Consider the following 26,976-nt stretch of genomic DNA (forward strand, 5'->3'; position numbering starts at 1 on the left):
CAGTTTCCTTAAAGAGCTATCACAGATTCTTCATTCTTGGAAGTAATTAGCTCTTTCCATATCACTGTGGACCTCCGGTCTGAGCTTCAGATCAGTTACTTCAGTATTTCCCACCCCTCTAACTAACGTCCACATTTTTCTGTTCTCTTACTGTTTCCAAGCCCCAAACCCTTGGCCATCCTCTTCATCTGCTTTCCCTGGCCCTGCTCCTGTCATGTAGCACAGGTAGAAAAGGTACTACACTTGTATAGCAATTGCTCACTGCATTAACTCTTGTACTGCTATTCACAACGGATGATCCAGACCCTTTCTTCATCCTCAAGGCATTGATAAACCTTTTTTTCCTTGCCTTACGGTGATGGTTTTCCAGTAGGTCCTGACATTCTTTGAGACTTTTCCCTTCAAGAGGTGGAGTCTAATTCTCCTCCCATTCGGTGTGGGCTGGACTGAAGGACTTGCTTCTAATAAATACAATAAAGTGGAAATGATGAAGGCCAGAGAGACTAAATCATGAAAAGCACTGTGACATCCTCTCTGCTCTTCACTCATGGCCAGTTGCCATGTCAGGAGGAGACTCAAGCAGCTCGGTGGAAAGGCCCAGGTGGCGAGGAACCAAGGCCTTTTGCTGACAGCTAGCGAGGAACGGAGGCATCCTGCGGACAGCCCTGGGAGAGAGGTTTCTTCAAAGCAGTCAGGACTTCTGAGGACTGGAGCCCCAGGCAGGAGCTTTATTGCCACCTCGTTAGAGAGGCTAAGCCAGAAACACCCAGCTGAGCCTCTCCCAGATGCCTGACTCTCCGAAACTATAAGATCATAAAGTTTTTTGTTTGTCTCAAGCCTCAAAGGTTTGGGTAATTTGTTCAGCAGAAATATATACCTAATACTCTTACTCAGTCCTCTCCTGATTCCAGCTGACAACGTGACAAAACTTGAGGGCTTCACAGCTTGAACACAGGACGGTGTTAACCATGAGCGTAGAAGGGCAACTAAATAACAAGGAGATTCCATGGAAGAACGAGGCACAGGACCCGATTCGTGTTTTAACACCATCATTCTAGCTGATTCGTGGCAAATGGATTGTAAGAGAACACGAGTGGCCCCCAAGAAAGGAGGAGTTAGGCTATCAGAACAGAACAAGGGACAGAGAATGAGGGCTTGGACAGGAGTCAACTAGTGAAGACTAAGACGGAGTGAAGCAAATGGATACTTTCACTGTAGGAAGAAGTTTTTGTTTTGTGTACGGGGAGGGCAGGGGAGGAAAAAACAACCAGGCTTCTGTCCAAAATCACTTTCTTCGGGGCCCCAATGCCTTCTAACTTCTAAATCCAAAAATCAAATGGCCTTTTTCTAATCCTTCACCTTGAAACTACTACTTAACTTTGGCTTCGCTGGCACGACACTATTTGGCTCTTCTTCTCCTCCCTTGTGGGTCATTTTCGCCTTTCCTCCTGATTCCTCCATACCTATCAGCAGCAGCAGCACCTTCTCTCTTTTACTCAGGTTAAAACTGGGAGGTATTCTCGGGCGCCTGGGTGGCTCAGTTGGTTAAGCGACTGCCTTCGGCTCAGGTCATGATCCTGGAGTCCCAGGATCGAGTCCCACATCGGGCTCCCTGCTCGGCAGGGAGTCTGCTTCTCCCTCTGACCCTCCCCCCTCTCATGTGCTCTCTCTCTCTCTCTCATTCTCTCTGTCTCAAATAAATAAATAAAATCTTAAAAAAAAAAAAAAACTGGGAGGTATTCTCAACTCTTCTCTCTTTCTTCTTTCTTCAGCAAGTACCTAATGTCAAGTACCTAATATGCACCAGATTCTTTTTTTTTTTTTTGACACAGAGAGACACAGCGAAAGAGGGAACACAAGCAGGGGGAGTGGGAGAGGGAGAAGCAGGCTTCCCGCTGACCAGGGAGCCCGATGCGGGGCTCGATCCCAGGACCCTGGGATCAGGACCTGAGCCGAAGGCAGACGCTTAACGACTGAGCCACCCAGGCGCCCCCATGCACCAGATTCTATGTTAAACACTAGAGATGTGTTTGTGCAAATAGGTACAGCCCCAGCCTCCATGGAGTTTTCATGCTAGTGGGAAAGACAGACAAACCAAAAATCATGTAAGTGAATATATACGAGAGGTTTCTTTCCAGTCCAACTGTCTCTGCTTTAATTTTTTTCTTAGGTATAATTGACATATAACAAACTGCATATATTTAAAGCATCCAATTTCATGAGTTTTGACATGAAACCATCATCATATTTTTTTTAAGATTTTTAATTTATTTATTTGAGAGAGAGCGAGAGCTAGAGAGATCACAGAGGGAGAGGGAGAGGAAGAAGCAGACTCACCTCTGAGCAGAGAGCCTGATGTGGGGCTCAATCCCAGGACCCTGAGATCATGACCTGAGCCGACGGCAGACGCTTAACCAACTGAGGCACCCAGGTACCCCGAAACCATCATCATGATCAAGATAATGGACATATCCATTATCCCCCCCAAACTTCCTCATGCTCCTTCATAATCTTTCCCGCCTTTATCCTCCCTTATCCCTAGGCAAACACTAATCTGGTTTCTATCATTGTAGATTAGTTTGAATTTTCTAGAATTTTATATGTGTATTCATACTGTATGGTCATATTGTTTGGCCTCTTTTAATCAAGATAATTATTTGAGATTCATCCATCATTATAGTATCGTACTTGATCTCTTCCTATTCATTTTGTTATCCCATTGTATGGATAATACAATGGGATATTTAATTTGTTTATCCACTCACTTGGCAATGGGCTTTGGCATTGTTTCCAGTCTTTTGCTATTCCAAAGTGCTAAGAACATTTGTGTACCAGTCTTTGTGTGCCCATGTGTTTTCTTTTCTCTGGAGTAAATATCTAGAAGTAGAATGATTACATCACATGGTAGGTGTATGTTTAACTTTTTAAGAAACTGCTGTTTTCCAAAGTGGTTTTACCATTTTACGCTCCCACAAGTAGTATGTGAGAAGTCTAGTTTCTCCAAATCATCACCAACACTCAGATCAGACTTTTTATTTTATTTTTAAATTTTTTTTATTTTTTTTAAAGATTTTATTTATTTATTCATGAGAGGCAGAGAGAGAGAGAGAGAGAGGCAGAGGGAGAAGCAGGCTTCCTGCAGAGCAGGGAGCCTGATGCGGGACTCGATCCCAGGACCCTGGGATCATGACCTGAGCCGAAGGCAGACGCTTAACAGTCTGAGCCACCCAGGCGCCCCAGATCAGACTTTTTAATTTTAGGTGTGTAGTGGTATCTCATTGTGGTCTTAATTTGCATTTCCCTAATGATGAATGATATTAAATATCTTTTCATGTGCTTATTTGTCATCCATATATCTTCTTTGGTGAGTGATCTGTTCAAATTTTTTGCCCATTTTTTTAAAAAAATTGGGCTGTTTATTTTTCTTATCATTGATTTTTGAGACTTATTTATATATTCTGGATACAAGTCCTTTGTCAGATAGGTGATTTGCAACATTTTCTCTGGGCTTGTGGCTTGTTTTTACTTCTCTCTTTTTTTTTTTTTTTTAAGATTTTATTTATTTATTCATGAGAGACAGAGAGAGAGAGAGACAGAGGCAGAGGGAGAAGCAGGCTCCCCGCGGAGCAGGGAGCCCGATGCGGGACTCGATCCCAGGACCCTGGGATCACGACCTGAGCCGAAGGCAGACGCTTAACCGACTGAGCCACCCAGGCGTCCCTGTTTTTACTTCTCTTAACAATGCTTTCCAGGGGTGCCTCACTGCCTCACTCAGTACAGCATGCAACTTTGATCTCAGGGTTGTGAGTTCAAGCCCCACATTGGGCATGGAGCCTACTTAAAACACAAAACAAAAAACCTTTCAAAGAGCTTTCAAAGAGCCTTTCAAAGAGCATTAGTTTTTAATTTTGATGAAGCCCAATATGTCAATTCATTCTTTTACAGGTAGTGCTTTTGGAATCATAGCTAATAAATTTTGCCTCACCCACATCACAGAAAAGGGTGAACTATAGCCTGAAGGAGCCGACTGAAGAGACCAAGACCAAAGACCAAACAGGCCACCAAGATAGGCATTGGGCAAGGCGGTTGGGGAAGGAGGAAAAGACCCAATTGCAGAGGACAAGACTTTGGGTGGATTTCAGACTAGCAGAGTGGTGGGTATGGTTAGTTCGCGTTCATCGTATATTCCCATCTCCTTCTGGTGTGCTTTCCTGCACTGCAGAGGCTGAAAAGCTAAGGATTATATTTCTCAGAAGGCCTTGCAGGCAGTGTGATGTATTTGGGTGAGATTTAGAAGGCAGAAGTGAGACAAAGGCCATTGTACTGCAGCTTTGGCTGTATCTCCTGGCAAGCAAATTCATGGAGATGTGATATATTTGTATAGCAGTGATTCAGTGATGTCTCCAGCTTTGTAAATATTGGGAGGTGGTTGCATCAGAGTGTAGCAGCAGCAACGTCCTGATCATAGCTTCCAGATCTCAGGATCACACTTGTAGGCACTTGTTCTTGGACCCAGTCATCGGCGGAGACCTCCAGATACACCACCCTCCCTGACTGTGGGAGAGGTAGCAGCTTCCTTGGTGGAGTTTCAGCCTACAGTGGGCTCCTCTAGACTTTCCAGTTGATTTTGTAAGCACTGGGTCCTAGCATCCTTACAATACTTGGAGGAACTTTTGTCTCCTGCATTGAACCCTGAGTGATATAAGCAGACAGATTGTATCTGGGAGGAATGGTAAAGAACAAAGGGACTGCCATTGTGTGGCAAGAATGTGACAATGTATGAAGTCATTCATCTGTTCAATGAGCATGTAACAGACATGAAGTGGGTGGTATTGCTAGATACTAGGAATATCTACTTGCCCTGAAGGAGCTTACACAATTTGATGATTTCATGGTATGATGATAAAGATATGTCGGGACACTATGTGCTCATGGACATGTTCTCAATTAAACTTGGAAAGTCATGAAAGAGGTGACCTGTAAGCTTTATTTTAGTGGATGAGAGGAATTAGCCAGCAAAGAGAGAGGGAAAGAGCATTCTATGTGTAAAAGTGTAAATTATTAAGAAAAACTTTTATTTATTATTTTTTAAGATTTTTAGCTATTTATTTGAGAGAGAGAGAGAGCCAGAGAGAGGGCACAAGCAAGGGGAGTAGCAGAGGGAGAGGGAGAAGCAGGATCCCTGCAGAGCAGGGAGCCCAATGTGGGGCTCAATCCAAGGACCCCAGGATCATGACCTGAGCCGAAGGCAGACGCTTAACCGACTGAACCACCCAGGCGCCCCTAAGAAAAACTTTTAAATGTCTGTTCACATCCCCCTCCCCCACCCTCCACACCTTCCCAGGAAAGAGAAGGAGAAAGGAAGTGTGTGTTTCTCAAGATTTTAGAGGAGGGGGCTGGAGATAACGTAGGAACTTCCTCAGTGGGGAGGGCGCAGGTGGAGGCAGGAGTTTGAAAGTATTTCGAGTAAGGAGATGGAAGCAGTTGATCTAAGAGAGATTCTGGGCTTCCCTAGAGATTAAGGCTAAGACACATCCTCAAGCTGGCCTCAACTTTTCAATCTTCTTTATTCCCTCACCTCTCACAAGAGAATCAGAATGGTATGGGATTCCAAGGCCGAGTTCAGTTTCAGCACCAGGGTCACCACTTATTAGCATATGGTTTTGAACATATATTTAACTTCATTTAGTCCGTTTATTCATCTATGTAATGAGGATAATGATAATATCCCCCTCCTACAGTGTTGTAAAGATAAAATCGGGTAATAGATGTGAAAAAAATATTGTAAATTATAAAGCACTGTAAAAATATTAGTCACTATCATCTAATAGGTGTAACTAAGTCTTCTTGATTCTGTCTCCAGTATATCTCTGTTATAGACTGAATTGTGTCCTCCCCAAATTCATACGTTGAAGCCTAACCCCCAAGGTGACTGTTTTTGTGATAGGGCCTTTAAAGAGGCAATTAAGGTTGAAGGAGGTCATAAGGGTGGGGCCTAATGCAATAGGACTGGCATCCTACTAAAAAGACACACTACAACCCTCTTTCTCCCAGTCTGAACAGAAGTGAGACTATATGAGCACACAGCAAGAAGGTGGCTATCTACAAGTCAGGAAGAGAGGTTTCACCAGAAACCAACACTGATGGCACCTTCATCTTGGACTTCTAGCCTCCAGGGCTGTGAGAAAATAAATTTCTGTTGTTTAAGACGCCCAATCTGCAGTATTTTGTTATGGCAACCCAAGCAGACTAATGTAATCTTTACCTACGACTTTATTTCTCTTCATTCCCCTGCTCTGATTTGGTTCCGGCCCTTCTCTTTTCCATATCATCTCTGTAGAGCTTTCTGTATTCTCAATCCTGATAAAGGAATCTTTCCAAAGGGCATTTTGGAAAACCATCTAGGAATCAGAACTGTCTAGAGCATAGGACGAACTCCTCAGTGGAGCACAAGAATCCTCTTGAACTTGATTTGACATGCCTCTCTAGCTTTGTCTCTTCTCCTCCTGCTATACACACATCCTATGCTTCAGCCTCACTGAAATTCTTTTTTTTTTTTTTTTTAAAACACTCTTTTTTTTTTTTTTAAAGATTTTTTATTTATTTATTTGAGAGAGAGAGAATGAGAGAGAGCAAGCACATGAGAGGGGGGAGGGTCAGAGGGAGAAGCAGACTCCCTGCCAAGCAGGGAGCCCGATGCGGGACTCGATCCAGGGACTCCAGGATCATGACCTGAGCCGAAGGCAGTCGCTTAACCAACTGAGCCACCCAGGCGCCCAGCCTCACTGAAATTCTTACCATTGCTTAGACTTCCATGCTTTTTCACAATTCTCTCTTTTGGCCCGTAATTTTTCCTCCTTCCTGAAATGCCCCTTCCCCTCCTGATCACCCCTCCTTCCATCACCTTCTCATCACACTGTCTCACCTTTCCCTCTGGCACATCTATTCATCTTTCAGCCCTGGCTCAAGTGTCACCTACTCTCCGAAGCCCCCCTTTATAGCTCCACCCTCAGTTCTCTTGGGAACATTTTGCACATCCCTCTATTCCAATACTTATCACACTGTTTTGTAAATATGTTGAGACTCTTTCCTAGGAGATAGCGAGCACCTGAAAGAAAGACACCTAGTCATCATTGAATCTCCCTTCATACTTATGAAACAAAGGAGGTGCTGGATACACACGTTTCAAATAAACAAACAAAAAATCCCACAGTCCAGACAAGACACAGACACAAAATTAAACAACAGAAAGCAGTAGAGGAACCAGGAGTTATGTATCTGGGTATCCTCCATGGCACCTAGCACAGTGTCTTGCATGTAGTAGTAGACTCTCAGTAAATGTTCTAAATGAAAAGTTGAGAAAATAAGAGTCATGATCATTTAAATCCGGGAGAACTCGAGGATGGGACTTAGAAGCTGGTATCCACCAATGATTCCATCTGATGCCTTCAAACTCAGTCCATATCCTCTCTACCTTGCCTCCCCTGCCTGTCAGCTCGTTTGAAGTCAGGGTGTCTCTTATTCATCTTTGTATCTTGCATTCTTTCTCTATTTACTGGTATCTAGCCAGATGCTTTGCACATGATAGACATCCAATAGGTATTTGTTGCGTTTTTGTTGAAAACTCAAGATTATGCTTAGTCCGTGTGGGATTTGTATAGGCTGCATAGAAGAAAGCAGAAATCTAAAACAGGGACAGAGCAGGGGTGAACTCATTCTCTATTACTACTTTAACAAATTACCACAAACTTAGTGGCTTAAAACAACACAGATTTATTATGTTACAATTCTAGATGTTAGATGTCTGAAAATAGGTCTTACAGGGCTAAAATTAAAGTGTTAACAGGGCTGTGTTCCTTCCAGAGGCTCTAGGGGAGAATCTATTTCCTTGCCTTTCCCAGTTTCTAAAGGCTGCTGCATTCCTTGGCTTAGGGCCCTGCATCCCTCCAACTTCTGCTTCTGTTGCTATGTCTCCTTCTCTCATTCTGACCCTTCTGCCTCGCTCTTAGAAAGGCCCTTGCGATTACATTGAACACACTCAGATAACCCATGATAATCTTCCCATCTCAAGATCCTTAACTTAAGCACATCTGCAAAGTCCTTTTTGGCATGTAAAATAACATATTCACAAGTTCTGGGGATTAGGACATGGGCATTTTGGGAGAACTAAGCTGAAGACATAAAAATGTACAGCGCACCTGGGTGGCTCAGTCGTTAAGCGTCTGCCTTCGGCTCAGGTCATGATCCCAGGGTCCTGGGATCGAGCCCCGCATTGGGCTCCCTGCTCCGCGGGGAGCCTGCTTCTCCCTCTCCCACTCCCCCTGCTTGTGTTCCCTCTCTCGCTGTGTCTCTCTCTGTCAAATAAATAAATAAATAAAATCTTAAAAAAAAAAAAGACATAAAAATGTACAACAAATGTTTGGAGGTGGACGTTTCCAGCTGAAGCAAAGGGTTCATAAAATATTAGAGCCAGGTAAGATAGGAAAAGTAGATTGAAGGGGCAATGGGGTTTAGAGTTGATATAGACCTTTGAATATCAGATTAAGTTTTGGCTTTATCTTGTATAAAGTTAGAAACTTTGAAGGTGGGTGAGCAGAGAGTTAACAATGAAAGCACTAATCTAGCAGACTCCAGAAGTCCCTAGAGTATGTAGATCTGGTGGTCAAGCAAAACCAAAAATAAAATGTTGGGGACCAAAAGACCACATAAGGGTAAATACACTGCTGTTTACTGTCTTATTGAGTCTCTTCTTTCTGCTGGATGTTCCTTGAGCAACTGTTAAAAAAGTGATTGATGAATTATTTCCCCTTTTGAATTCTCAGTTTTTTGTCTAGTAGAAGTTTTCAGTATATTATAACTCTTCTGCTTTAGAAGAGTCTGCTACAGCAATTGGGAAAGTATGTGTTTGGGGAGGAGGGGAGGAAAAGGGGGGATAAGATGTGAGTTGATTGATTTGTCCAACTGTTTGGAAGAGGCTGATCTTCACAGGAGAGAGTTTCAGTGGTCTGAAAAGACAGGGACTCCTCCACTTTTGGGTTGTAAGCAATAGAAACAATGCAGACTGACTCGCAAAAGAGAATTTACCAGCTTTAAATAGCATCCACATGATGATGATTTCCAAACTGATACTACCAACCTAGATCTCCAGATTCATTTATATCCAATTGCCAAATGGCTAACTCTACTTGGATGTCCAGTCAGCAAATCAAACTCATCACAGTCAACACCCTGTTTCTAATCTTCCCTTTCTGGCTCTCCCTCAACAAACCTACTCCTCTCTCCATTTCGGTTAGTGAAAACTCCACCCTCCCAGTTGCTCAGGTCAAATAAAAACTTTGAATGTGGAGGGTGAATAAAAGATAATTCCAAAGTACCAAACAATACTATTGGTCCTACTTTGACCATTTCCGGGGCTCCTGCCTGGCTCAGTCAGTAGAACATGCGACTCTTGATCCCAGCATTGTGAGTTCACACCCCACTCTGGGCACGGAGTTTACATACATACATACATACATACATAAATAAATAAATAAATAAATAAATAAATAAATAAATAAAGTTTAGAGATAACTATGTATCTATAGACAAAATGTGGCAAAAATTTAAAAAAAAAAAGAATCTGACCATTTCTCTCTGCCTGTACAGCTATCCTGGTTCAAACCACCACCATCTCTCCACCTGTATTATCTCACACTGGCCTCCTTGCTGTTCCTCTAACACATGACACATAGTATGGACTTGCCATCCTCTCTGGATCATTCTTCCCTCAGATATCCACATGGCTTACTCCCTTACTTTCTTCAGATCTTTATCCAAATCCAAACGTCATCTTATTACTGAGGCCTTCCCTGACCATCTTATTTAAAATTTTAACCTCTCTTCCACCTCTATCCCTTTTTAGTTTTATTTTCATTAACACTGATCACTAGCATCGGTACATTTTACTTGTTTAGTTGTAAGTGTAAATTCTGAAAGGGCAAGGTATATGCCTTTTTTGTTTACAGATGTATCTTCAAAACCTGAAACAGTATCTGACATATAATAAACTTTTCAGTAAAAATTTGTTGAATACATAAAGAAAAAGTCAAGGTGATAACTTCAGGCATGGTTAGATTCAGGTTTTCAGGGTGTTGCTAGAACTCTGTCCTATCTCTTAGCTTTGATTTCCCCAGCAGGCTTGAGGTGTGATGGATGAAGACATGATGGCTACCAGCAGCTCCAGATTTACATCCTAACAATCCAGCAGCCCTAATGGAAACAGAGTGTCTCTTTCCTGACTGTTCCAGTGAAAGAAAGCCTTGGAAATGAGTCTTATATTCTGGGTTTGGGTCAAGTGTTGATCCCTAAAACAGTCTCTAAGGGTAGGGGAAAAAAATACTGTGACTGGCAGGGCCTAGGTCATAAGGCCCCCTGGAAAGGGGGTGAAGTTCAGCTTCATTTGGACTGAGAAGAGGGGATTGGTGGTTCCCTAAGAGGAAATGGGGTGCTATTACTTGAAGAAAAGGAATGGAAGCTAGGCTAGCAGAAAAAACAGATGTTCATCACATCATCAGTGATGACCCACCAGCAGACCTAGCCCAGAATAGCATTATTCTTTTGCACCTCCATTTTCATGTCCAGCCAGATCAGCCTCTGAACTTTGGTAAGATTCTCTCCTCCTAAATGCCTTTTCACCTGTCTCTGTCAGTTAAAGTTTTCCTCACCCCTCAGTGCCCAATTCAAATGAGTTCCTTATAACTCTTAATGGACGTGGTCTCTCTCCCTCTCCTGAGCATCCTAGTTGTTTCTTTTTTCTTTTTTTTAAAGATTTTATTTATTTATTTGACAGAGAGAGACACAGGGAGAGAAGGAACGCAAGCAGGGGTCGTGGGAGACGGAGAAGCAGCTTCCCGGGGAACAAGGAGCCGGACGCGTGGCTCGATCGCAGGACCCTGGGATCATGACCTAAGCAGAAGGCAGACGCTTAACGACTGAGCCACCCAGGCGCCCCATCCTGGTTGTTTCTACTTCTCGTGTAGCTAGCTTTACACACTGTGCCCTATATTTTACATATTTGTATGTTTTACGAGCTCCTTGTGGAAAGGGCCAGGTCCATTTCCCGGACGTCCAAGCCAGCGCCTCACACCTCCAGCAACCACGGTGATTCGATTCGCACCGGAGCCGCCAGGGCGCGCTAGGCGCCAGGCGCGAGGCCGCCGGGGGGCGGGAGGCGCTATGATTGGCAGGTACGGTCGTCAATCAGGCGCGGGGGGCGGGACGGGATGCTCAGGAGGCCTGTAGGCGGGAGGCGGGCCCTGCATGAATGGGGCGCGCGGCGCGCGGGCTGTAGTCGGCGTTCGGGGGTGGGGAAGCCGGAGTCTCGGCCGGGAGTGGGTGGGAGGAAGCGAAGTGGGGGGGTGGTGGGAGGGAAAGAGCGCGAGGGGGCGGGGAGGGGCAGCGCGGGAGCGGCGAGCGGAGAGCGGCCAGGCGGCGGGTGTGAGCGAGAGCGGTGGCCGCCGGGTCGGTCGCTTCGGTGCCGCTGTCCGCTGCGCTGCCTCCGCCCTCGCAGCGCGTCACCGCCTGCGGGACCCCGAGGAGCTCCCAGCGCCCCGGACGGGGCAGAGGAGTCGAGACTAGGGGAGCCGACGCTGAGGGAGGAGCCGGGTCGGAGCGGCCGAGCCCAAGGCCCCCGGGCGTGGAGGTGGGGGGCTGAGGCCCCCGAGGGGGCCCCGCTGCGATGGGCAACCTGGAGAGCGCCGAGGGGGGCCCGGGCGAGCCGCCTTCAGTGTCGCTGCTGCCGCCGCCCGGCAAGATGCCGATGCCTGAGCCCTGTGAACTGGAAGAGAGGTTCGCCTTGGTGCTGGTGAGAGCTGAGCCCAGTCCCTTCCCCCTCCTGCCGTCCCCGAGGTCCCAGTGCCCGGGGTAGGACTTTGCCCGGGTGTCCCTATCCGGCCCACCCCTTCGCGGGGGGGGTTTCCGATAGACACAGTGTCTTCTTGGCAATCTCTGAGCAGCCGCTGGTCGCCCGACAGCCCCGTCGGGGACCTCCCGACCGCGGCCTCAACCGCTGGACACTTAGGAGGAGGGGTCCTCAGCCTGAGACCTCCCCAGGATCCACACTTCTTCCTCTTCCCTACCCCTTCTGCAGCCCTCACACTTCTCCCCACTTCCCCGACAGCCTTCCCAGGTCCCTAGAATTCTCATTTCTAAGCCTCTTGCTGGTGCCGGGGAATTCAGAAACCTGGGGCCGGCCCACTCTTCAGCCCAAGTTAGGGTTCTCTGACTGGGGAGACCGCCTCTCGTGTTAACATGGAGGCTTCCCAGGGAGTGGGTCCCACTTCCAGCCCAGACCAGATGTTTGGGGGAGAGGTGGGGGAATGGAGAGGGGGCTGGGAGCTCTCGAAGGGGGTGGAATAAAGAGTGATGCCATTCTTCTTATTTTCAGAATGGCCTGCAGGCATCCTGCAAAGTTATAGTGGATTTGTCTAAAAGGCTGAACATGTGGATAAGCCATTTCACCAGTGTATTTTTACAACTGAAACAATACACAAACCATCCCGCCTCCTTTTTTTCTCCCTCTTTATGTTAAGCCCTAGTGGCTGGTTTGTGTTCTTTTGCTTGTGCTTCCTTTTAGACTTTCTGTAGGTTCCCCAAAGATCTGTATAGATGAATCTTAAGCCTGCTTTGGGATTCTCCTTTGGTGTGGGAACTGGACATTGGTGTCAGTGGCTCTGTGGATAGGGAGGATCTGAGCTGGTATCACTGGGATGGAGCCAGAAAATATGTTGGAGGTAATAATGAAGTTTTGGGGAAAGAAAATGAACGAGGTAATGGAACATTTGCTGGCAGAGGTAAACCTTTGAGAAATTTGGGGAAATAGTTCCCAGTCCCTCAAAGAACTCTCTAAACAGGCAGTGTTAATGCTGCTGTTATTGTTATTGTTGGTATGGCCTGAAGGGCCTGCTTTGCCTTTGCCCATGTGGAGGGAATAGTTGTGGACTTAGCAGCCTTATTGGATTTCATCTGCCTTGGAATAGGGAGATTAGATCTGTTGGCAACAGTGGGACTGTCTAGAGATCCTGGCCTCTCTGATGGTGGAGAGCCTGACATTAGCCCACACTGGTACTGCAGCCAGCTCAGAGGCATTCCAAGGGGAAGCGATGTTACTGGAACCTCTCTGCCCACCAGCTCTGCAGAGGGCCAGAGGGATCTGGGCCACACATCCTGTGGCCCTCTGCATTTCCCCCAGCCTCCTCAAGGGGATGGGTGAGTCAGTGATTACTGACGTGCTGTGGCCAACTCAGAGGCTGAGGAGGAGAGATTGGGATTTGGTGCCCTTGAGAACAAGAGCTCAACTGTTGGGGAAAAGAGTGGGAGGGAATCTGCACTCCAGTGGGGGTGTGAATCCCCCCCCCCCCCCCGCAGTGAGCTGGCACGAAGTAGTTACAGAAATTGGAGAGAAAGGAATAGTTTGAGGTGGACTGGGTGGGGAGCTGCCTTAGGTAGGGGCTGCCAGGCTGTTGGTCGTGAGAGCTCAGAACCAGAGTTGACCGAGTCCTCATTGGAACTTGGTTGACAAGTTTGTTTAGTTAGTTGGCAAACTGATGGCTTAATATCCACAAAATGCACGTGGTGTCCTGATTAGTAACCACAGCACCCAGAGAGCACAGGTCAAGCGGGAGCCGGGACCACCCACTTGCAAGATATACTTTCTGTGTAAAGTTTTGATTTGTTTCCTCTTGGCTTTTGTTTTGGTCTTGTTTCTGTGTGCCTGAGCTGCTGCTAATGGGGGGTTGGAACAGGGCAGGCCAGGGCTAGTTAGCTGTCTTATGGGAGGAGGGGATTTTACCTCACTTTTCCAACACAGGGAAATCATGCTTTCTTGGGGATTTGGGTTCTTCTCTAGGGGCTCCTTCCTCTGCTTCTGAAATGTGCCCTTTTTACTATCTTTCTTTCTCCTGTCCTACTGTTTGGGAACAGTACTGGCTGTTGGATGTTTGACCCTGGAGCAAGCTCAGGTGTATTTCCTGAATAGTCAGGAGAAGTGGAGTGTGTGTAGTATAAAAGCAAGGGCTGTCTTAGTAACTGTCTTAACCTCTCTAAGCCTCATCTATACATTTTAAAGATTTCCTTACCTAGAAGATAGGGTAATAATTTCTGTCCTAGTAGGTTTATGAGAATTAGATGAGCCATGTATAATAAAGCCCTTGGTACTCTGTAGGTACTCCATATAGATTAGCTTTTTTTCTTGATTGTGTGAGTCAGACAAGCTGCTCCTTTCTTACTTTTTTCTTTGCCAGATTGTCAGCATCATTATGATTGATTTGATTTTTGAAAAAGCTGTTTGAAAGTTTGTTGAGGTGACATACTGGTGTCCTGGTTAAACATATGTACTTTCAAGTCAAAGTGGGCTCAAATACTGGCCTCTCCACAATCTCTAGTTAGAAAAGTGTTTGGTCTTAAGCAAGTTGCTTCATCTCTTTGAGTCCCAGTTTCTTCTTATAAATGAAGATAATAATAGTATTTGCCACATGAAGTTGCTGTGTGGATATAATGAAACTGGAAGTCAAGTACTTAGATAGCAGAGTCTGGCAACTACTATACTATATGCTCAGTAAATGGTAGCTTTTAAATTTGTAGCTCTCAGCAGTGACTCAGATCTGAGATCACTTGTATTCCCAAAAAGGATTTTAAGTTTAGAAATATGATGAAACCAATTACCTATTTTGTGTAACTAGTCTCAGGATATGCCTTCTTCTGTCAGATGGAGGGCTTCCCCTAGTTCCAGTGTATCTGTGGAATACCCGCCCCCAACCCCGAAAACCACACTGGCTGGGAAAGTTGTATCATTGTGAGTCAAGACCACAGGCTCCCAGCTTTCTGGTGTAGACACATGATCTGACACACAGCCTGACAGCCGAGGTTGGAGAGCTCAAGGTCTGAGGCCATGAGGTGATTTGTTCAGGACATTGATCCCAAGAGTCCTAACCTGGCCCAGTGCCCTAATCCAAGGCTTCCCCCTACTGCTCTGCTGGGATACTGATCTGCTCATCCCTGGGGGCAGCTGAGGTCCCTGATTGGTCACCTCTGACTGGGATCAGTTCTACCATTTTTCCGGTGTGCTGTACAAATAATATTATTTTTCTGGTGTGCCCCAATATGAAAAAGGTTGGGAAGCTGTGTTATGCTGTCTCTCTGGGATCCTTCCTTACCCCCTGTCTGAACAGCAGCTCCTATTCTTTTGAGTACTGAGAAGTTTAGGGATGGTGCAATTATTGGAACTTCTCTATCCATATCAGAATGAGAACCCATCTCTGGTCTGATAGAGCTGCAGTCTGTGTTTTGGTCCCAACTAGATTGCTACCCAACCTCAATTTCTCAGAGCTAGTATTCTGGCCAGTACTGGCCTTTGCTAAGATAGAGAGGGGAGGCAGAGGGCTTTAAGGGCTTTGAAAGGATAGCTGTCTGCCCTTGCTGTGTTTGCACCCTCATTTTTCTCTTTGGTGACTTATTATGGACTTGAAATGGAGTCTAAAGGTTCTGACACCAGAAAAAGCCCTGCTTATCCCTCAGGAGGAGGCTCTCAGGGCAGAAGGGTGGGGTTGTATGACAGCCTGTCCCTGCCATGGGTCCTCCGCTCACATTTCCCTGGTGATGACTGATGGCTTTGGGTTTTGCTGTAAGTGCAGCATTGATGTGGGAGCTAAGCTGGTCTGGGTGCTAGTTGTCTAAGAGGCTTTGAGGGCCTACTGTGACACAGAAAGGGGCTGGGAAAAACTTGGACTAAATATCAAGTTCCAAATGGCTATGATGGAAATTTTTTCCCAGCCCTGGGGATTGTGGTGAATTAGTTCAGGCTGGAATAGGACATGGGGGAGGGAGAGGACCCTTGACAGCAGCTGGTCAGAGGAACCCTCTTGCTCAGAGACCTCACCGAGAAGACCTTACGCCACCAGAGAGGAGCCTCATTCCCTTGACCTTCCCATATGACCCTGCCTTAGACTGAGGGAGGTGTGTGGGGGGGTGGGGGAATAGGACTGATGGAGTGGGCTTCTTGTCATTTGGGAGTGTTTTCATTGCTCAGAGGGAGTTTCAGCTTTTTTTCTTTTTTCTCTTAAAGTAATACTCATTCCCTAAGAAAAGTATGGGCAATTTAGAAAGGAGAAAAGATTAAAGATTTATATTGAAGAAAAACATCCGTATTTTCTCTAGTTCCTTTACCAAATGGAGCCAATGTGTTTTAAAACCTTTCATATTTTTTTCTCTGCATAAGGTTTTGTACAATGTTGTAATATTGCTATATATTTTTTAATCCAGTTTGGGGTTTGTTTTCGTTTCCTTTGACTTTGTTATTTCACTAGTTTTCCCAAGCCAGTCATTGTAAACATTTTTAAATGCTTGTACAGTGGCCCCTCAAGTGAATGTACCATTGTGTACTTAACTGTTCTATTGTTGGACATTTAGGTTGTTTGCTTCTGTTTGCCTTCGTAAACAATGCTGTGATGAACATCTTGGTGTACAAAACCTTTTCAATATTTAGAGTTTTCCTTAGGATAGAAACCCAAAATTGAACCGGCTAGGTTGTAGGACATAAAGTTTTTAAGGTCCTCAATACATATTTCCAAATGGTTTTTAAAAAAGGAGTCATGCATGTGAGTATCCTCAAAGGAAGGGAGGAGGATTGAGAATAGCTTCTTTTCTCCTGATTATGACAATAATACATGTTTATTAAGCAAATTTAGAAGTTAAAAATGTGGGGCGCCTGGGTGGCTCAGTCGTTAAGCATCTGCCTTCAGCTCAGGTCATGATCCCAGGGTCCTGGGATCGAGCCCCACGTCGGGCTCCCTGCTCTGCGGGAAGCCTGCTTCTCCCTCTCCCACTCCCCCTGCTTGTGTTCCCTCTCTTGCTGTGTTTCTCTCTGTCAAATAAATAAATAAAATCTTTTAAAAAAATGAAGTTAAAAATGTAACAAGTATAAGCTATATAGAAAAGTATAAAGAAGAGAATTAAAGTCACCTGTAATCTCACTGTCTACCATTAACATTTTGATGTACTTACATATATTTTAACAATTAGGATCATACTGTGCAAATTGTTTTGTAAACTGATTTTTATTTTACTTTCTTAAGCATTTTCTCCTTTGTTTAAACATTCTTTAGTATCATGATTTCATAGCTGGATAGTATTCCATAGTATAGTACTTTATTATTGCCTTATCTTTTATTTCTCTCTTTTTTTTGCTACTAAAAATAACACTGTGAAGAATATCCTGTGCATGTCTGAATATTTATTTAGGATAAATTGCTAGAAGTATAATTATTGGGTCAAAGGGGATATGCTTTTTAAAGTCCTCTGAGAAATATGCTTCTAAAAAAGTTGTACTAGTTGGCTTTTTCACTGACAGTGTGCATCCCCTTTCTCTGTAAGCTAAACATTACTGGATGGTTTAACATTTTAAAAAACCTTTGCCAATTTCATTAATAAGAAATGGTGTCTTGTTTTACCTTGCATTTCTTTCAACATTTCATCATAAATGTTTTGGCCATCTTTTGTTTGTAATCATTGCTCTCTGTTGGGGATTTATTACATATACATATTCCTATGTAATAAATGTATCCATTTCCACATTTTTATTATAAAAATTTTTCACATAGGAAAAAGCATATTATATAAGACTAAAATAATTTTTTAAAAAATGGACACTGGTATATCTACTGTGGAGTTCTTGGAATTGCTTCCTATCCCTTAATTTCTTCTCCCTGCTGTTTTATCTGGGACGAAGAAACCCTTGAGCTCAGGATTTGTTGGGCCTGGGACAAGTCTGCAGCTGGGACGGTCCAGGTGGCAGGCACACCAGTGTTTCAGAGCTCTGTCTGCGGGGAAACAACCCCTACAGCTGCTGAGAACAGGAACTAGTCGTGGTGGAAATAGCTAATCTTCAATGAAGTGAAAAAAGAAGCCAAGGTGGAGAGGAAATGAGACCACAGATCCTCCCCTGCCCCTGAGGTTGCCTGAGAAGGCTGGTTGGAGCCAGGGCCCTGGTTCTGTGGTCAAGACCAGAGTTCCGCCCCAGAATCGACTGCAGTGGTCCCAGGGGACAGCAGTGCTGGCTGCCTGAAGTCAGTGTGTTAACTGGTCGACCAGGCCGGTCACCTCCATTCTGGGGGAAACGTTTCTCCCAAGTCTGAGCTAAGCTGAAGCAGTGCCAGGGAGAGGCCGGGGGTTCATTCCAGTTCGGAAATGCACTTCAGAGAAGAGGAAGGACCTTTTACTTTGAAGATAAGAGAGGGTGCTGTCTTCATACAGTACCCCCACCTCCTCCTCCTTGCTGGATGCTTCAGGGCTCCCTCTTTGAACAGTACCAGGTGGGAACTTAAGGGTTTTAAGATTGTCATCCACAAAGAAAAGTGTATTCCAGAATAGAGATGAACTGAGCAGCTAGAATTCCCAAGTTCCCGGTTCCAGTCTCCCTTTTGCCTCCCTCAGCAAAGCGACATCTTTGTATGTTGTTTTCCTTCCACATGGGAGAATGAATCACCCAAGGAAGACGTTGAACTGTCACGCTTGCCTCTCTGCCCTTGAGATCTTCTGGTTGTCTTTGCCTCCCACCCTGCTCTCTACTTCTCTTTTCATCTTTCAGAATCCCCCTCTTTCCAGATTCTCTCACATTTTCTGTCTTCCATCCCCTCCCAGCAAAGTCACGGGCTGGGAGGTTGTGTGTTGGGCAGGAGAGGACCTGGGTAGGGTAGCCCCCCACCCAACTTTGCGAATTTGCATATTCTTCTCAGTTTATAAAGTACTTTGAGGTCCTTGAATGGTGTTGTAAATAATATTCAGAGCCACAAGGGGCTAGCAGAATTATTTACATAAGGAATTTTGCCAGGAGAGGAAGGGTTTACACTGTTTACCATGTGATGCTTCAGTTCTTGTCCTCATCTCTTCCTCCTATCCCCTCCCCATCTCTTTTACCACCTTCCCACCCTCACCCAGAGTTATCGCCAGGGGGGCTGGAGTTGGGGCTGGTGGTCTTGCCCCTGGGTCCCTAAAAACATTAGCTGGTATGTATTCTCTCTTTTTCCTACTTGCTCATCTACTCAGGGCTAGACTAGAGAATGTCGTAGCCCTCCCCCAGTTGCCCAGTGCCTCTTTAAGGAAGAGCTGGGGATGAGCCTGGCTCTGTACTTTAGGAGATGGTTATCTTGTTTTAAGAACTAACTACCTACAGGGGTGCCTGGGTGGTGCAGTCTATTAAACATCCCACTCTTGATTTCGGTTCAGGTCATGATCTCAGGGTCTTGGGATCCAGCCCCGCATCGGGCTCTGCACTCAGTGCAGTCGGCTTGAGGTTCTGGCTGCCTCTCCCTCTCCCTCTGCCCCTCCCCACGCTCCTGCACACACAATCTCTAAAATAAATAAAATCTTTAAAAAATGTTTCTTTCTGAGCAAATTTCATTCTTTATGAAATGGGTAATGATAATACCTATCTTACAGGGTTTTGAGGATGTTTACAGTAGAAAACATAGTGAAAATACTCTATAACCTATAAAGGTTCTACAAATAAATGTTTGTGGCATATATACTACCCACTCCGCCAACCTCTGTTCCCATAAATAAAAGTGGTTGCCGTGTGGGGGAGGTATGATCCCAGGAAGGAGTTTTTGGAAATAAGTGAAGATGTTTTGGTTATCATGCTGACTGGGTGGTGCTCCTGGTACTTCGTGCCTGAGGGCCAGGGATATTAACTATCCTCCAGTGTTTGGGTCAGTCCCACACTGTAAAGGATGGTCCTGTCCACCTGCTGATAGCACCCCTGCTGAGAATCATCTTCTACAAATCTGTACCTCCATTGTCCTGTGTCCCAGTTGGGGATCATGCTTCAGGAGCAGTAAAAGTGAAGGCAGAACCGTAGTTTTTGGTACTTTCTTGATTTTCCCATTTCCTATTATACCTTCAGGCAAGAAATGGACCTTTTTTATGACTTTTGTCTCTAGGTTTAAGGACTGATTCCCTGATTCCCTCTGTACTTTGGGCCCTACCGTAAATTTTATCAAGGAGCAGTTTGGGGTATGCATACTCCACTGCTGATCTTTACCCACCCCTGGTTAACTCCTCAAGCCAAAGTAAAAATTCTTTTAGGTTGGGAATGTGTTTGAGAGATCTTTGAACAATGCTTCTGAATCTTTTGGGTAACAGACCCTTTTGAAAATCTGATTAGACCTGTGACCCCTAATTCCCCCTGCCCTAATGCATATGTGCACACACATACACACACACACACAGTATGGTATTTGGGGGTTTAAAGCTTATTCTTGCATCTGCTAAGGAATTTCTGGCTTTGAGCCTAGAGGAATGGGAAGGTAGAGCTGGGTGAGAAGGTAGTAGGAGCTCCTTGATACAAGTACTCTTGATATTTTGTAAGGAGAAGAAGCCCTGGTAATGAGTTCAGATAAAATGATGTCTCTTGGTGGTGGTTCCAAACAAGAGAGCTTGTTGAAACTTGGCTGACTCCCATTCAGAGGGAGATATTCTGGTCCCTGCACATTTTGATTTAATTTTGATTAAGGACATTTTGTGATGGGGTCTGCCCTTTTGAACTACACCCTCAACCTCCAGGAACGTCTAGGTAGGGATGACAGGATGTACTATGACAAGCCAGGGGAACCAGTGGCATCCTTGCAGTGAGACCCAAACGTTAGGTCACATCCTGTGTTTGGAGGTCCTTACCTGCCTCAAGCGGCAGCTGTCTCCTGCAGGCCTAAATTCTCTGGGAATATCCAGGCGGTCTGCTTCCCAGGGTGTGCCCGAGAGGGGGCTGGGAACAACCAGGCTCTAGCAGTTACTTTTATGCTGAAATCCTTTTGCTTTCTGCCTTCCCGAAAAAATGAGTAATAATTTTTAAATGACCTGTATGCTTTTTGACTGCTCAGAATATTTCATCTAAAATTTTTGAAGGAAAATTCAGAGTTTTTAGGGACCTTACTATGAAAGAAAGTTTTTTTCAAGACAACATTAAAAATGTTTTTTTCTGGGTAGAGTCTCCTGTCTCATCCTTATAGGAATGGCTCAGTTTCTGGTCTCCACCAAATGCCTCAGTTTAACTGTATAGGTTAAGGAAAGAGAATTAACATTTGTTGGGTAGATGCCGCGTGCTTTTGCATGCGTTAATCAGTTAACTTGTCAACAACTCTGTGAGTTGTTGTCACTTCTGTTTTACAGGTGATGAAACCAGGGCTCAGAGCTGTTAACTAATCTCCAGAAGGTCTCAACTTAAATGTTACTTACTTAGAGAGGCCTCAAGCAAAAAATTTCAGTTAGATTTTTTGCTTATGCTAAAAGGACTGCTAGAAATACAACTTCCAAAAAACGATTAATCCTTGATTGCATATATAGATTTTTTTTTTTAAGATTTTATTTATTTATTTGAGAGAGAGAATGAGAGAGAACACATGAGAGGGGGGAGAGTCAGAGGGAGAAGCAGACTCCCTGCTGAGCAGGGAGCCCAATGCGGGACTCGATCCAGGGACTCCAGGATCATGACCTGAGCCGAAGGCAGCCGCCCAACCAACTGAGCCACCCAGGCGCCCTGCATATATAGATTTTTATTTCATTTTATTTTTAAAGCTTTTATTTTTATTTATTTGAGAGAGAGTGAGCGAGAGAGAGAGAGAACAAGCAAGGGGAGGGGCAGAAGGAGAGGGAGAGGCAGACTCCCCACTGAGCAGGGAACCCGCAGTGGGTCTCGATTCCCAGGACCCCGGGATCATGCCCTGAGCTGAAGGCAGTTACTTAACTGACTGAGCCACCCAGGCGCCCTGCATATATAGATTTTTAAATGCATAGAAAAATTTGTGGAGGTATACAAGCAGTTACCTCTGGGATGGAGAGTGAAGGAACCATATTGGGAGGAACAGGAAAGTCAAAGGGAGTTTAATTTAGCTTTATAATGTTTACCTTTTTTACAAGGAGAATGTACTTACGTGTTAATTACGTAATTAGAAGTTAAAGAAAAAATTCTTAATCTCACTAGAAATCAAGGAAATAAACATTTAAAATATACGCTTTTTATGCTAATCATCTAGGTGAAATTTGAGGGATTGATAATGTCTATGGGTGTCTTTAATGGTCCATTAATACACTACTAATAGTGGGGTAATTTGGTACAGGCATTTTAGAAGGCATTTTATAATGTCTATCAATTTCAAATGTCCATACCCTCTGACCAGGCCATCTTCTAAGAAACTGTCTTACAGAACTGTTTATACACGTGCATGAAGGTGCATATAAAGGATCCTCAGGGTTGCATTGTTTAACAGTAAAAAACTGGGAACAACCTGATGGTCTATTTTGTGCCCAAATCGATTTCTCTTCCATTCACCTAGTTACTCAAGGCAAATGCTGGGAGTTATCCTTAATTTTTCCCTTCTTCCTTTACCATACCCTGTCAGCAAGCCCTGCTGATACCATCTCCAAAAATATATCTCAGATCTACCCATTTTCTCTATTTCCACTACCATGGCTTCAGTCCAAGCAATATCAGCTCTTGCTTCTATTATATCCAACCAACTGGCTTCCTCTACTGCCCCTTTCTCCATCCCCCGATTCATTCTGCACAAAGCAAATTCAAAATATAAATCACATAGCATCTTTCTCCTGCCAAAACCTTTATTTTTCATTTTTTCCACCTGCCTAAAACCTTTAATGGCTTCCTTTAGTACATACAAAAAAAAAAAAAAAAAGTAAACTCCTGGCCTTGTTGGCCCTAAAGATTATGTATTATTTGGTCCTGCTGACCTCTTCAACCCCACTCACCCTCCTGTTTACCAAGCTCCACGTTAGCCTTCTTTCATTTGAGTACAAGCTCCTTTCTGTCTCAGGGCTTTTGCACAAGCTGTTTCCTCTATCGGAATGCCTTTTCCCTGGATCTTGGCTTGATCCCAGCTTATACTTCAGGTCTCAGTTTAAAAAAAAAAAATGCCACCTCTCAGGCCTCCCTCACTTATTATTCTATATCTTAGCATGCTACTTATTTCTTCGGTATTATTTTTCATTTTTAAATTATTTGTTGATTACTTGTTTATTATCTGTCTCCTGAGACTGTTGACTCCGGGAGGGTGGAGACTTTATGGATGCTTATCACTGTCCAGCCAAATAACTGGCACTGGGTCGACCTTCAACAAATGGCTGTGGCTGATGGGAATCTCCAAGACGTGTGTGTGTAAATATAATCATCTAAAAAAGCAATTAAAAGAAGACTGTGTATAATGCTTTTTAAGCCACGTATGTTTACATGTAAACATAGAAAAAAGGCCTGGAAGAATCCACACCAAACTGTTACTTGTGGTGACCCTTGGGGGGCAATGGATAGAGTTGGGGGCTGAAGAGTGACTCTTTTTATTCTGTAAGCTTTCTCATTGATTGAATTTTTTTTTTTATAATATATACTCATGTATTTATTCCTCTTCTGAGGGAAAAGGAGGGAAAAAAATAGGGGAGAAGGACTCAACTTTTTTTGCAAAAGAGAAAGCTCCTCTTTCTTATTCTCTGCACTGAGCCAAAAGAGGAGAGCAAGAAGGAGAAAGGACACCAGTGGGGTCAGCAACTGGCCACAGCCCATTCCCTGCCCTGTGCTGAGCTGGCACTAGTTTTTAGGGTAGAAAGAATCCTAGGAGATGCTCTTCTGCCCTGAGTGCATTTTAAGTTCTTTAATGTAGGCATGATCTTGGTACCCCAGACACAGGTTGTATATTTTTAGCCTCTTTTATTTCTAGGCCAGTGAAAGCTGCACCTCCAGCCTTAGCAGAGCTGTGGCAGGTGACTCGAGCAAAGAGAATAAATGTGAGCTCTGGACTTCACTGCGGTTAAGTTTCTCAAAGTCAAGGAAGTTTAGCAGCCCTGACCCCCCTGGAAGCCACATTCTCTAGATTCCTGTCTCCCAGGAATACAGATAGCTAATCATTTTCACAGCTAACATTTCCAGTGCTAATGGTATGCCAGGCACCATGCAAAGCTCTTCACACATTATCTCACTTAATCATCACGACTTTATGAAGTAGTTTTATTATCTGCATTTTATAGATGAGGAAACCGAGGTCCAGGAAGGTTAAGTAGCTCACTTGGGATCACACAGTGAATAAGCGGTGAAGTCAGGATCTGAATCCAAGCCCACGTTGCGAGCTTCTCCTTCTCTTCTCAGGGTCGGCCCCCTTGCCCTCCGTGCTGCTTTGGAGGGGATTGTGTAGATTACGGCAGAATATACGGGAGGTTCCAGAACAACTCTTCCTTTGCTAAGAGGTGTGGTAGGAAGATTTGGGCTTTGGAGTCAGCTGGCTTATCCCACTAGGACATGGGCTATTCAAGTGTTTTGGTTTTAGTTTTCGGTTTCTTGGAGGGTTTTTTTGGTTTGGTTTTTTTACTTACTACGTGCCAGCAATACCACTGGGTATACAATGGTGAAAAACAAACAATCACCTCCGCCTTGGTGGAGTTTACGGGGAAAGACAGACATTAAGCAAATACATACTTAATCGCAAATGATGATATGTCCTTGGGAGGCAAAGAACAAGTTGTTAGGAGAGAGCATAACAAAGGCTCCCTCTAAATGAAAGCCAGAAATAGCCTTGGAAGTTTATGAGAGGTTTTCTGCTTTCATTTCATTTTTCTTGTTTTCTTGATTTATTAAGGAAATAGGTCTTAGGTGCTGCTGTAAACACCGCACTTTCCTGAGTACTTTGGAGAATACCAAGAAATAGACGACAACGCTCACTAAGTTGGAGAGACAAAACTATATACTTAGAACTGTACTTCGAACAACCGGAGAATTAAAACAAATGTGTGTCCTCAGATTGTCTATGAAACTCCTTGTGTACCTCAGTTATCTTATCCATAACCTGGGGATGCTCTTTGTCTCGCCCAGTCCCATGCATTTGGGAAGACCAGATGGGATCCCGAGGTGACGGGGTGTCACACAGCTACGAGCACAGAAGGATTGGAGGGTTAGGGAAGGATCACTGTGACACAGGAGTGCTGATCAGGCAGTGCTCTAAGGTCTTCAGTGTGGGACAGGTGTGGCTAAGGAACGAGGAGGCTGTTGCAGGCCAGAGCATAGGGGAGAGGATTAAAGAGAAGATTGAGCCAGGCCTGTGAAGGGCAGCCAGGAGCCCTGCTGCTGGGACAGAGGAGCCCAGGTACAGACAGGGAGGTGAGCTTGGATCAGGACGGATGGGCAGTTCCCAGAGAGTTTTGTCTGAAGTGTCCCTGATTGTTGGAAAAGGCTGTGGAGGCCTTCTTGCCTGGCTTTCAACGGGGAATAGAGATTAGTTGGTAAGTGGTTCATGGCCATTCATGGGTTGGCTCTTTAAATTGAACGATTGTAATATAGGAAAAGTAGATGGCGACTCAGTCCTTACAGGTTACAAAATTACAGAATAATTTGATGTAAGCAAAACTGGATAGAGGATGATCCGTATGTTACCCCTGAACTGCAGAAGTCCAAAAATTCAGAAGACTTCATTTCTAGTTACCAGGTTTTGGGCTAATTCTTTCCTTTGCCAAATCTATCTTGCCTTCCTTTAGGGTGAAATGTTGTCTGGCACTAAATAATTTGTGTTATTAGCAATGCCTTGTTCATGGTAGGTGCTCAAGAACTATAGCTCATCGTAGCATAGGAATAGTGTCCAGCGTTTGTGAGCCACTTTCTACCTGCTAGTGTTTTCTTGCACGCTGTTGGCGTAGAGGGTGGATGGATGACATCGCACCCTCTTCCGGCGAGTGTCCAGGCCAGACGTAGGAGTCACACTAGGCTACTGTTCCTCCCCCCTTCTCTCCATAGGTACTACCACTGCCGTAGCTGGTCCTCATCTCTTGCCTGGTGTATTGTCACAGATCCCTTAGTGGTCTCTCTACTCCGGTCCTGCAGACCCACCTGCCCCGATCCATCACGTAGCCATATGCAAAGACCTCAGGGAAGGGTTTTCTAGGAAGAGAGAACAATCTGTGCATAGCCGTGGAGTGGGAAGGGGCTTTGCACAACTGAGGACCTGAAGGAATGTCAGATTGGTTGACAAGGATGCTGGAGAGAGGTGAGCGGGGCCCAGATCATGGGGGACCGTGTCAACTTCGGTAAGGAGTTTGGATATTATTGTAAGGGGAGTGATTTGATCTGCTTTATAGTATTAAGAGTTCACTATGGCTGCTGTGTGGGGAATCCTGGAATCCGGCTCCCCTCTGGGCAGCATAGTGGCCTGAGTGAGACCAGGCTCCTCACTCAGCTTTGCCCAGCGGAGTGATCATGCCCTCTGTCCTTTCAGGTTTGACTGGTGCTCAGTCCTCACTCCTCTACCCACCCTCAGGCCAGAAAGGGCAGTGCCTGTGCTGGCCCCAGTGTTTGGCGTGCCTTCCAGTGGCCTGAGCCTATAATTTGGCGGGTTGGCTGCTTACAAAAATAAAAAGTGCGACCTATAACTAAAGCTGAGTGGATTCAGTAAAGAGGGAGCTTTTAATTTGCAGAGGTCCTGGGCTGTATTTAAGTGGAGGAGAAATGTGTCTCCTCCCTAGGCACTGTTCCATTTTCTCTCTTTTAGTACCTGCTCTGGGCAGGGTTGGGGCTCATAGGCCTGGGGGTGAGCTGTGTGGGACTTTAGGGAGATATTTGGAAGGGATGTTAGGGTCCAACAACAGGTTTGTAGGGCTTCCTGTGAAGTCGGTATTATTCAGACTTGTTTCTTACTTAGCCCACTGGGATAGAAGTAGAGTTTTAATTTTTTTAATTTATTATTATTTTAAAAGATTTTATTTATTTATTTGACAGAGAGATAGAGAGCACAAGTAGGCAGAGAGGCAGGCAGAGGGAGAGGGAGATGCAGGCTCCCCACTGAGCAGGGAAGACTGATGTGGGACTTGATCCCAGGACTCTGGGATCACGACTTGAGCTGAAGGCAGACTCTTTAACCGACTGAGCCACCCAGATGCCCCAGGAGGATCGGATGTTAAGAGGCTTCT

At 44.9% G+C, this 26,976-nt stretch overlaps 1 protein-coding gene across 5 annotated transcripts in view; it reads left to right on the forward strand.

Annotated features, from left to right (window-relative positions):
• The first annotated feature begins 11,432 nt into the window (after positions 1–11,432).
• Positions 11,433–26,976, forward strand: part of FMNL3 (formin like 3) — a 51,767-nt gene continuing 36,223 nt past the window's right edge. For all 5 annotated transcript variants that reach the window (XM_032420325.1, XM_032420326.1, XM_032420327.1 and 2 more), the window contains exon 1: positions 11,433–11,842. In XM_032420325.1, coding sequence (XP_032276216.1) covers positions 11,717–11,842 — 126 coding nt within the window. In that variant the 5' untranslated portion in view covers positions 11,433–11,716. The remainder of the gene's footprint in view (positions 11,843–26,976) is intronic.

Source organism: Phoca vitulina, unplaced genomic scaffold (assembly GCF_004348235.1).
Source record: "Phoca vitulina isolate PV1807 unplaced genomic scaffold, GSC_HSeal_1.0 scaffold23, whole genome shotgun sequence".
NCBI classification, from domain to species: Eukaryota; Metazoa; Chordata; class Mammalia; order Carnivora; family Phocidae; genus Phoca; species Phoca vitulina.